Source organism: Cryptomeria japonica, chromosome 8, assembly GCF_030272615.1.
Source record: "Cryptomeria japonica chromosome 8, Sugi_1.0, whole genome shotgun sequence".
In the NCBI taxonomy this organism is placed as follows: Eukaryota; Viridiplantae; Streptophyta; class Pinopsida; order Cupressales; family Cupressaceae; genus Cryptomeria; species Cryptomeria japonica.
In genome coordinates this window covers 727,188,923-727,202,160 of record NC_081412.1, presented here as the reverse complement: position 1 = coordinate 727,202,160, position 13,238 = coordinate 727,188,923, and the positions used below count along the sequence as shown (strand labels likewise).

The 13,238-nt window shown below is 29.8% G+C and overlaps 1 protein-coding gene across 1 annotated transcript; it reads left to right on the top strand.

Annotated features, from left to right (window-relative positions):
* The first annotated feature begins 5,791 nt into the window (after window positions 1–5,791).
* On the top strand, window positions 5,792–6,124 carry LOC131857946 (ethylene-response factor C3-like). The gene has a single exon (XM_059210739.1). The coding sequence runs from the start codon at window positions 5,792–5,794 to the stop codon at window positions 6,122–6,124; it is 333 nt and encodes a 110-aa protein (XP_059066722.1).
* Window positions 6,125–13,238: the final 7,114 nt, after the last annotated feature.

Below are 13,238 nucleotides of genomic sequence, written 5' to 3'. Positions count from 1 at the left end.
TTTTTAAAAAATAGGCAACATCAATTTATTTGATAAAGGGAAATTACAGACATTTTGGGTGTCTAATGGCTTCAAAATAATCCCCACTTTCTTCCATTTGAGGCTGCTTCCAAGTTTGCAACTATGGTCATGGATTTAACATGGTCTGTAGCATTTTCAAAATTGTTAATTGGCATGTTTGTTCTTCCCTCCTTATTCACCCGGGGAATCTCTCTGCATCACCCCAAAATTATCATATATTGGTGGGTTCTTCAATTATAGGGGGTGGAAACTTGCAAGCTCACGAACCCTTGAAATAGTTGTGAATGTCATCCCTTGTTGATCAATGTTGTCTATATATCAATTGTTTCTCTTTGAAGTGTAAGCCCTTGTGATTTGTGTATTGTTAAGGCTCATACCATCTTTAGTGGTGTCTGGCAATGAAGACCAGGACATATTGTAGTTACAAAGATATTTTTTTGGGTTGTTTTGATCCCAAGTCATGCCTATGTGTTTTTTGATATGAAAAAAAAAGAGGCTTCATTAATTATTATATTGAGAATTTACATTGATAGATATAAGTAGGTTACATAACAGGAAAATAGAAGCTTGTCTATTTACTTTTGATAATCTGTATAGAGAGGTGTAAGTTAGTGACATGGTGAGAAATTAAAATAGCTATTCACATAGTTGTTCCATCCAACATTAAAAGGCTTTGAATACTTTTTATTGTATCTCCATTAGATATTTGAATGATATCACAACTTTGTATGTTTATCCATTTCTTGAGAAGAGTAATGTATAAGTACTAAATCAAGAAACAGTCATCGTGGATGTAACAATTGTTAGTGTAGGTTTTTATTTCCCTAGTTGGGTTTGTTATTTTCCCTTTTCCATAGGTTTTTTCTTACACTTTAATTAAGCTTTCTTAGGTTAATAAAGCATGTTTACTTGAGACAAGTGGGTATTGAGGTGTCATCATGCTATGAGGAGGTGCATTTACTATGTTTAGACCATCATGGTGGTCTCTCCTCATTGGTCGGTATTGCCACCTCCACCCCTCACTTGAGTATGTATAAAAACACTACCTTGTTTGTATTTTCATATTGGATATTGGAGATATAGAGATTTCTCTTGATGCTATTCTATCGCTAAGCATTCATATCAATTTTCTCTAGTATTGTCATTTTGTCCATTTTATTTCCAGCTTTTTTGTTCTAATACTTTCAATTCGATTATGATTTAAATCTATTTTCTCGAATTTTAACAACAATTTGTTGTGTTAATTCAAACATAATGAAATATCAAAACATGATTGTCCATTCAATAAAATAAAATAATTAAAAATCAAATTAACAATTATTTTAAAAAAATAATAAGAATTCAAATATAAAAATGACACCTCAAAATCAAATCGAACCACACATAAAATATAAATGCCACTTATTAGACTATTTTATATTTGTACCAAAAATGCTTCCTCTACATGCTTCCTCTACATGATGCACAAGTACTAAATGAAGACATGCTACCTTATTACCTTATTGTCATTCGTTAAATAAAAGTTGTAAATACAAAATAACATTTTGTCTCTTAACACATTGCAAATGGGATACGTGATGTCAACAATGTTGTGTGACATGGTTTAAGATCTATGTTAATTACTTAGACAAGAAAGCAATTAGTTCATATGAATTCATTATTTAAAATAAAATAATAAAATTATTAAAAGCCATTGTTTTTTTAATTAATTGGTAAATATATTTTATATAATATTAATTATTAAATGTATCATTTATTGAATATAATATTTTAAAATATTTTTAATAATTCATATCATATTAAATTAAATATGACATATAACAATAAAGAAATATATATAATTGTAATAAAAATTAAGTACTATTTAGCAAACATGATAAACAAATTAAACTATAAATTGTAAAAATTATCTATCTTATTATTTAAAGAAATCTAAAATATTATAGATTCATTAATTATTTAATATAAATAAGATATAATTATTTTACAATTTAATCAATTTTATTATAATATAAAATATATTTTAAATAATGATTTTCAATATTAATAAAATATAATTTTAAAAAATATATATAAATGCAATTAAATAAATGAAATTATTCCTAAAAACATAACAAATATATATCTTCTATATTTATTGAATGCTAGTGAACACAATATGTGTTTTTCCTTACACAAATTTCAAGAATAAATCCACTAATAATATGAATGTAGGTTCAGAGATTTCAAACATAAAGGCGCGGTTGTATTAAGACTAACAAAATCCCCATGTCACATTAATGTAATATATGCACTAAGAATGCAGCTTAAAAACATTAAATTGTTTACAGATATTCATATGAAAATAATTTATAATAAATTTTTAACATTGAAATGTTTACAGATATTCATATGGAAATAATTTAAATTACCTATTGTGTGGATGAAATGGACTCATTTTGCACGTATGAAAAAGTTAATATATCTGTAAAATTAAAAATATAGTAAATTTTAAATATAATAGTATAGTTTTAATAATAATTATGATTTAATTTTAATAATGATTATATTTTAAAAATTATAATAATCAAGATAAAAAAATTAAACATAATTATTTCATAATAATTAAAATTTTACTAAAAAAATAATATAAATTAAAGAAATCCTAATAAATTTTTGATTTCACAAAATAAAGTAAGATTTAATTATGGTTATATTAATGTTAATATAAAATGTACAAATTGATCATTTTTATTTGTTATTTATTATTTCAAAAATTGTTTTAATGTTAAAAAATGATGAGGTCCATAATTTGCTAAAAGTTAAGCATGTTAGCATACGTTAGAAATGGGGAAAGAGTGTGTTGTTGAGCTTCATTTTCTAATTTGCTTTTAAAAAAATTCAATTTTCAAAATGTTAGAAAATGGTAAAAAGGTGTGTAGTTGAACTTTATTTTCTAACCTTTACTGTTTAAAAGTTGTGATTTAACAAAAAGATACATAATTTAAGTCTAATTTGTAACTTGTCAATTTTTTTCATTATTTTTGAAAAAAAGTAACTAGCACTTGCACCAAAACAAGGTGCAATGGTTATGCATATTGGACGGCACAAATTGAAAAAAGCGTGATAATATTTTATAATAATCCTATTTGAACCCTAATGCTAATGATAATCCTAGTTCAAATGTAACCCTACCATAGTAACATATTTGTTAACTCATATATTGGAGGGCACAAATTGAAGAGAGAGATATTATAATTTTTACTATGACATTCTAACCCTACCCCTAATAATAATTGAATTCTAACCCTCACATATCTTTAACCTTAATTTAAATATGTTAACTAATATATTGGAGGACACAAATTGAAGAAATAGTTATATTATTTAATTTTGGTATATATTATATAATATTTACATTAGATTGAGGATCATAATCAATTCATAAAAATGGTATTTTAATAATTTTAAAATATTTAATAATTATTTGCAATCTTACAATATTATTAAATACAAAGTATAAATATAAAGTTTTCTAAAATAAAAAATAAAAATAAAAAATAATTTTTAAATTATGAAGATAATAATCTAAATATTTACTTATAAATTGATAATTAATTATTTTTATCTTTGATCTTAATCTTAATTAAATTTTGATTCTGAATAAAATTAATTTTAAACATAATAAATCCATTTATTTCAGGGTATATAGTTGCCAGTAAATCCATTTGGATTTCCTAATTTTCGTAATTTATAATGTTAAAAATTATACAACTAGAATTTGGTAAATAAAAAGATTGAGAAAATTAAAAGTGAAAACTTGTTTGTGACTGGATTGGTTATACCATCACTTAAACGTGGCAAATTTTTATCATACCATATGTAATTCACTCGATAAAAGTCAGATAAAGGGTTTCCGGCTACAATATATGCAGAACAAAAAAATCTTTTCATGAAACTTCAACCAGTACTCAAAAATACTTCAGCGAAATTGAACAAGGAAAATGGTTCAGTGATGAGCCCGAAGGGAAAAGGCAGGAAACAAATAAGCACTTAAACAAAAATATATTTTTGGGTGTTGGATCTAACATTGTGGCTTGTATTGCAGGTGCGACGCTGTCACATTGGAGCTGACAACCTATATGGGAACACGAGTGTCAACACTAAAACTAAAGAATGCAAGGTGAAGCTTTTAAGCACTAAGGAATGCAATGTGAAGATTTGAAGAGGCAAATTAGTTTTTGGCAAATAAGACTGTAATATCCTTTATTTGTCTCAGACTCTAACATGAACAAGTGAGGAATTTGTTATTTGATCATATTTAGGTCACCAATTTTACTTTTTAAGGTCGGGTGATTCATCTGTAACATAACAGATAAATAATATTATATAATATTATATTGTGTACCTTTGATACTACCTAGTTCTTGTTATACACACAAACAAATGACATTTGATGTTTCATTTTAACCAAGTTCATTTAATTATTTAATTTGAACAGAGAAAATTATTAATATACGGAATTTCTGTCTTTTGTTTGGTGTGCCCAATCATAGTGATATACTGATGAGTAAATATATATTTCTAATGGATAAAAAATGTATTAATAAGTAATGGGTTTTGCACAATTTCTATCATTATGTTAAACAAAATTGCAGCTCTTGAAGCAACACAGAGCAGATAGATCTTATCTGTTTTTAAAAGCAAATTCAATGAGGAGCAGGTTAATGACTATTTTTAGCAACGCTCTGCTAAGCTGAAAACTATATGTAGAGGAATCAGAAAAATGAGAGAGATAAGTATTTGTAGGAATATTTTTGCAACTGTATAGAGATGGGAAGGAGTATTTAATACTCAAGCCAAATTGGTTTTAAATTTAAAAACTTATCCCATAGCCTTTTTCTTGGGAAGTGGAGATAGGTGGTGGCAAAGAGTACTCCAAATCAATGCACGATAACTTTTCACATCAACAGTGTTTATGTGTTGAGATGACAGAAGTCCTTACTACTTTAAAAACTGTCCACAATCCGTGACAGAAGGTGATGTATAGAAAAAGCATTATCTTCATCTTAAATGAAGAATATCATCCTCTTAAATGAACATGGCAGATCATCCATTAAATATGACAGTTTTTCGATTTGAGCTTAGTTCAGTGGGATGATAATTGAGCAGATGATTTCAATCATCTTGCAGGCTGTTAGGGATGATATCAACCGTGGATGGTGAAACTTAGGTTGTCCATCTCATATAAAAGACACCTTCAGCGTAATTATTTCACTCTCCTTCTCTTCCTTATAAATAGGCAACATTCTACTCCTTCCTAACATTCCCATTTCCTAGGGCACAAGAACAAAAAGTGAGAAGGAATGGATTCTTCTAAGGTAGAGAGCAATTTTGTGGGAAGTAATCTCAAGAGAAAATCCCAATACAATGAATCCATGCAAGTGAAGAAAAGTAGTAAAACTGATATACCATCTTCTTCTTCTCTAAGGTATGGTTCTTATGAAGATGAACCAGACTCATACATGGCTGCTGCATATTCAGAAACCATGAATTCTGCTCAAGAAGTGAGTCTTTGCAATGAGAATGGTTCAGGGAAGAACTTGGTTTTGCTTGAAGTTATGAAGAATTCAGCCATTGAAGGCTGTCATGAGCCCATGAATGGTAAAGTTGAGATTGGGAGTGTGAGTAAGAAGAAATCACGAGTGGATGGAGAGAAACATTACAGAGGAGTAAGAAGAAGGCCATGGGGAAATATGCAGCTGAAATCAGAGATTCAAGAAGAAAAGGAATGAGGATGTGGCTTGGAACATTTGACAGTGCGGAGGATGCAGCCATGGCTTATGACAGGGCTGCCCTCACCATTAGAGGCCCCAGAGCCATCCTCAACTTTCCCATATTCACCTCATGTTTCATGATGCCAGATGATTTTAGTGAAGAGAAAGAGTCTCTTGATGGAGGATGTCAGATTACAGAAGAAGAAAAAGAACAATGTACATGTGTAAGCAGTGAGAGATTTGTGATAGAATTGGAGGATATGGGTGTAGATTATTTGGAAGTGCTCCTTCTCACTAGTGAAAGAATGACTTTTCCTTGGTTCTCTGGTTCTCTACAGAAGCACTGACCATGAGGTTTTACTAGTTTGAATAGCTTGTCTTTTTCTGTCTTGTTCAGTCTTATTTCTTCTAGATTACGTATGTTTTCAGATTAGTCACTTCAACCAATCAAAATATTGAGAACATATTATTTAAATTAAATTTTACACGAACTCTTGAATTAAGCTTAACTCACATTCATGTAGCCTATATAATAGATAATATAATAGACGTACATGGAGTGATTCACATCTGTTAAGAACGAATGCCAAAGTCTTATACTAAGCTTAGTTCTATGGTGATCATGTTGTCTTTTTAGCTGCTACTCCTTCCATCTCGTTAGCAATTTGCAATACTGTGGATGGGTACGAATAACATGTAAACATTAATGGGAATGAAAAATAAGGGTAAAATTTTGCATATTAGAAGTAAACTATTCTTGAAAAGAAATTTATACTTAAGATATGTTGATACATATTGATGTTAGAAAAGTATTTTATTAAAGAATGTGGTGCTAAGGGATAAAAGTACATAGCTTGAAATTTTAATTTTATTTATGTATTTATGACATCTAATATCTATTGTCACAACCTGACTTAGACCCTAGTTAGATTTACTTTACTATGTCAGATACTTGACATTTTACACGTAATTATTTGATTAGCTTTTTCATGATGTTAGATGGTATTTTGTGGTTTAATGACATTAATAAGGTCAGTTATTTTATAATATCGTTATTTAATGATGATGAATTATTATTTTTAATTATGATCATTAATGATATTAATGCTTTAATTAGATTTTCAAACCTGATAATATGAATAATGCATTTTATTATTGTGATCTGACGACCTTTTGTTGAGTTGGAGTAAGTTGCAAGTTAATCGTTGAAGGTAGACATATGACCAAGGAGGGGTTTTTCTAGCTCACCGGTAGCAACCTAAGTATTGGAACCTTGTGCAAAGTACCCAATTAGATAAGCAATTAGTAAATTAAATAAGGGAGTTTAATATAAATGATAAAATTAAATTATTAAAATAAAATAATAAAATAATAATAAGGATAAATTATTAAATATACAAGTATTTAATATTACAATCAAGCTAAAAATTAATTATAATATAATTATTGAAAAGTGAGTAATTAAAAATAATATATAAGTTATTTGATAATTAAATTATAAAATAAATAAAAGCTATTTAAAGAGATAACATCTTGTAAATAATTAGAGGACTAATTTTTTTTAAAAAGGGATTAATTCAAGGAATTTATTAAAATATTAATTAATAAAATAATTTTATATGTATAATCAAGATTATAAATTATATTTTCAACATGCAAGATACAATGCATGAGTAAATAGTAAGATACTAAATTTAGGGAAAATAATGTGCTAAAAATATAGACGACATGCAAGGCATGATGAAAACTAAATAATTAAATTAGTAGATTATTTTCTTTAAAACTAAATCTTTAAAATCATGCTAACAAATTTGTGATTTAATTTAAGAATTATTTTGTAAGTTCTAATCATGCATTTTATAATTAAAAATTTGGTTTTATTTTTAGAACTTAATCATGCAATCAGTTAAATTTTATTTTTAGAGAATTTAATATTTATAAATATAGGGATAAATCTCTTATTTGATCATTCCAATTCTTTTTTAGCTTCTTGATTCGTGTGACTGCTATGAAGTCGACAAGGTAGATTGAAGAGATTGTCTGAAATTTGGGAAACGCCTGGGATTCTTCTTTCTCACAGCCAGGTTCATTTATTTTATATATTTTATTTGAGTCTTAATTTGATCTTTTCCTTTAAAAATTGTCCCTTTTGTCATAATTTCTGATTAAAAATTTAAGTACAGGGAATAAATTTGTTAGAGGTAGGTTTTTAATCTCTTCTTTACCACAAGACTTCTATCTATGAAATCGATTGATTAGTATTGTTTTGTTGCTGAGAGTAATTGGATATTGTCTAGATTTAATGCTAGTTTGTTTGATGTGTCAGTTGTGTTGTCAACACCTTCTTCTCAATGTATCTTAAAAATTAGAAACTGGGTTTTAAGGAAATTTATTAGGTTTTTGAGTTTCAAATATTTCTAAGCGCTATGAAAATTTCAGAGAAATTGGGATCTAGGTTTTTGAGAAACAACTAAAACATTACGACTGTATCATTACTGTGAATCTTGATTTCTTTTTCATTATTATTTGCTGTTATTTTTTTTTATCATAGAATATGCATTATGTTAATTTCTTATGAGAGTACTAACAAAATAAAAGAAATTAAAAATATTTAATATATATATTAGGAATTAATTTTAAAGGATTATATTAACTTATTAGAGATTCTTAATTTAGAATTATTGAAAATATTAAAATTTAATTTTGATTTGAGGATATTATATTATAAAGGAAAAATTTATAAAAATTTATAAAGAAAAACATATAATAATATTATTCTGACATTAATCCGTGGAGGGTTAATTATTTTCTATCTATGAGGGATGATTATGGAATGAGAGTGCTTGTTTATGGGCTAACCAGGGAAGGGTGATTTTCATCACCTCCCCAATAGGGTAATGATGGCCATCATATTTATTTATTTTTCTCCCTGCCATAACACATGTAGTTAGTTCAACCAAGATGGGTTGTTAGTTCTACATGATTGCATAGGATTCCTTTACTACCAGTTGGTACCGGCTTGCTAGGATACTCCATCGTGAGGGACAGGAGCTTATCAAGAGCACCGGGAAGCTTATGCTTCATTTGGTTGGGCGGATAAAATGCTTGGGTCATATGTCTGTCATCCGGTTTGCGAGAGGAGGTTATTTAGGTCAAATCAACCTATAGTGTTCTAAGATGTAGCATCATAAAATTTCATACTCATTTTGGGCTCACTTTGGCCATTGTATCTCATGCCCCTAATTTCTAATTGATTGTGCTCATTCCATGGCCAAATCTAGATGTCCAACACAATCTTAAGCTCACTAAACTCAAGTTTGGCTCAAAATGCTAGGACTATGGTGCCTAGTGCCCTAGTCCAACCTCTTCGAGCCCAAATTTGAACATCTAACAATCAAGAAAATGGAGAGTGAGAAAATGCTCTCCATTGTTCCAGCCTTCTTTGAAATTTAAACATGGAAAATGTGAAGTTGTGTATAAATATAAATTGTCGCCTTACCCCATTCGGCCCCTACTCCTGCCCTTCCCCCCACCCCCCCTCTCCTCCTCATTTGTATATCCTCGTCTCTTAATTTTAATGCACACTCCAACTGAGCACTTTCTATTAGGCATCTTTAAGGAATTAGAGGAGAGTTAGAAATCAAGCATTCAAGTTCATCATCATGATCAATTTTATGTAGTTATCCATGAATGAAGGCATGTATCAACTCCTATGAAGAAACATCAACCTTTTACGAGGCTTCAAGGAAAGAAGGTCATAAAAAAGGTATCAATTGTCAGTTCAATATTTCCTCTAAGGTTTTCAACATTTTTCCTACTAGGAGTAAGCTCTTTTTTCTTATCATCGTTGTTGTAGTGGAGGTTAATTCCTACCTAAAGTTTGACTTAGGCAAGCTCCTATATAGCACAACACAAGACTCTATGTGTAGGTTATCGATATGACTGCTAAAAGATGTTGAGATTTAGAGTATATAGTGAGACCTACAATTTTAGATTTTGAACATGCCAAAACTCATCGATGATGTCAATTCACACACCCATATGAAACTTTTTAGCTAAATTTCAAAGAATGTAACCTTAGGAGAATTCTAATCTAGGATTCGAAGTCTTGGGCTACGAGACACCTATCAGGACTAAGGTGCCTAGCACATTGGTCCACAACTTTCAATCCAAATTTCAATGGAAAGTTCCTTTCTATGTCTTACTTCTAGATCTACCCTTTTGTGTTAAATTTTAGTACCATTTCTTTCTATCTATGTTGAATATTGTCAATTTCCTAGTATTTAACCTAGTCTTACAACATTTCTTGTCTTTATCATATCCAATTATATCAAGTCAAAAAGAGGACAATCAACCAAAATTCTTAGCTCTCTTAAGGGGCTAATTTGGGCCTAATTGGTTGTTCTCCAATGAATGTACGGTAGAAGATGATTCCTACTTCGTGAGCATAATTTATAATTTGGATTTTTAGATCTGAGTTTAATTCCATAAATAATTTTGATTTAGAGGTATTAATTTATGAAATTTACCTTTTATTTGATTGCATTCTTTGATTAATCATCATTTTCTTTGCTCATATTACTTAAATAGATGGCTAATTGGTCATTTCACTGCTATATTGTATTGCTAAATATTTTATTTTATTTCTATAATTGCATATGTTAGCTGCATACATTATCATTCATAATTGTATAAAATGAAATCTAGGCATAAATTAATCCCTTTTCCTTTGCCCTTGGTTTTCTTTCTTTGTTTCCTAGGAGAAATTGTATGTTGTTGGAGCTTGTTCTTGTGTATGAGTTTCATATCCCATTGTTCTCAATACAATATCATTGTGAGAAGAAGTTATATAGATTCATGGATTCCCATGGTTTAAACACTAAGGGTTTTGAGCCTAAGTTAGTTGTTGACTTATTCCACCTCAGGGATTGGGTGAATCATCTTCTCTTAGTCCAACACCTACCTTGCCTAACATTGATGAGAATGTTTCCCCTCATGTTTCTCCTGATGACAATGGCTCTTCAACACATTTTTCTAATGAATAGCTCATGAATATTCACAAGCATTGAGATATCTTCAACAATTTGTGAGTCATGAGCACTTGGCTAGAGAGGCAATCTCTTTGATTGAATATTTAAATAATTTCATTCAAATTTATGAACATGGTGCAGAAGTTCTACATGGCATAGCTCACATAATGGATCACAACACTTTTAAGGTGGCTAGTTTTACAAAAGTTCTAGAACATTCCATTTCTCCAACCTAGTTTGAGATATCCATGCCTATGACTACATCTATAGTCAATGTTCCTACATACACATCTTCCATCATGGCTACCACTGAACAAAATAGTAACTGTATCTATATTATTAGTGAGTGAATCCTGTGTGTGTGTGTGTGTGTGTGTGTGTGTGTGTGTGTGTGTGTGTGTGTGTGTGTGTGTGTGTGTGTGTGTGTGTGTGTGTGTGTGTGTGTGTGTGCACGCGCGCGTGCTTGTATTTCATCTTTAACAAATCTTCTTTTTGTTTCTCAAAACATGCATCAACCATATCCTCTACCCCATACTACAATGTTCCACCTACCTATCGTACTACACCTTCAAATTTTTCTAATCGAATTCATCCACCGGAGCTACTTTAAACCATTTGTTGCAAAGGAAAATATTTTTACAACAACAATTGGACAACATAATCCAATCCAAATCCACTATCCCTACATATTTCACAAGTATCCCACTTTCCCTAGAAATCCTTAGCACTTGCCTTCTACAACACAATGAAGTCCCTTGTTTAGAGAAACATCTTGGAAAAGGTGACCCCCACTATCATGTGAAAACATATTCCACTTTATGCAGTGATTTCTTCTATGATGAAAGTCTCCTTACCAAACTCTTCCCTCATTCCTTAAAAGGCACATCCTTGGAATGTTTTTTCTCTTTGCATAGTTACTCAATTGTTAAATTTCAGCAATTGGTAGATGCATTAATTCAAAATTTTCGAAACAATATTGGGCCACAAGTTACATGTAGTGATTTATTGCATTGGAAACAAGGTGTTAAAGAAAAAGTGATTGATTTTATTGGTATATCTCAATATTTGTATGGAAAAATTGATTATATTATTACATATACTAATATTCAAAGGATTTTTGTTAATAATTTACAAAAAGATATTACTATAAAAGATTTTGTTTTGTAAGTATACATCTTTCACATAGTTGTACACAACACTCGCAATTATCAACTTCAAGTTAGTCAAATGAAGCCTCTTCATCTTTGACTCCAATTGATAGGAATGAAGATTTTCATCAAACATTTTAAAACTTTAGAATAAAAAACAAAAAACTTCATTAATATCAATAGAAACAATTATTCCAACCATATTGATTCTCAAGTTGCAACCAAACTGCCCCCTATTATAGTCCCCTTTTATTTTAAGACATTCAAACATCACAAACTCACACCCCTTTCTAAGTCCTTTCATAGAAACATGCTTCAATTGATTAACAATAATTTGATGAAGCTTCCTCCTATTAGTTTTCTAGATACCTCAAAACCTTTTCCATCTTCCTTTAACTCAAAAGCCTTTTCAATACCATCATCAACTAGGGCATGACACAGATAAATTTATAAGTCTTAAGCATGAAATTTAATACCTCATTGATTATGATGATATAGTGGTTGATAAAGGGAATAAATCTATAGCACCTCCTAATCAAAACTTGCAAATCTTTACCAATCATTTGCCTTCAAATTCCATGAATGTTGTTGAGCTTATAGATATAGGTATGTAGAAACTATTGAAGTATTTGACCAAAACAATGTTGTGAAATTGATAGACCAGGAGAAACCTAAGTCGATCTGTGTAAAACTAAACATTAATTTTACCTTGAAAATTATATCATAAATGCAATCGATGGTCTTTATACATTTCTACAAAAATAAAAGATAAACTCTCAAGAGGAGTATTTATTGATCTAGTATATGTGTTGAATGTTATTATAGAACATCTTTACACACAATAATTACACCATTACACAAATGACAACTCCAAATCCTTGATTAAGGTGCATGATGGTTTCTCTTGACCCACCATAGGTTCCATCACCCTTCATGTAGAAGATTGCTATAAATGCTTAGATGTTAAATTTAATCTTATCCCTACTTTGGAACAATTTCATTTAAAGTTGGATCATCCATGAAGGCAGTCCCTTTTACCATTCATAAGTGTTTAAAGTTCCCTTAAAATGAACAAGTTATAACTATACATCATAGACTTTTCCAACATTTGTCCTCAAAAAGCTCAACCACTCAAACTTCATCAAGATATCCTATTCCTTTCCTAACAAAAATTAAAATCCAATAAGATAGCTACCTTAGGTAATCCTTCAGGATCTACTTTGACTTCTCTCCCTAAGGATACTTTGTTCTCTATGGATGTGGAAGTAGCTCTTTCTAGATTG

Bases quoted from the DNA above. Each gene is read 5' to 3' on its own strand.
- LOC131857946 (XM_059210739.1), top strand. From the start codon at position 5,792: ATGAGGATGTGGCTTGGAACATTTGACAGTGCGGAGGATGCAGCCATG.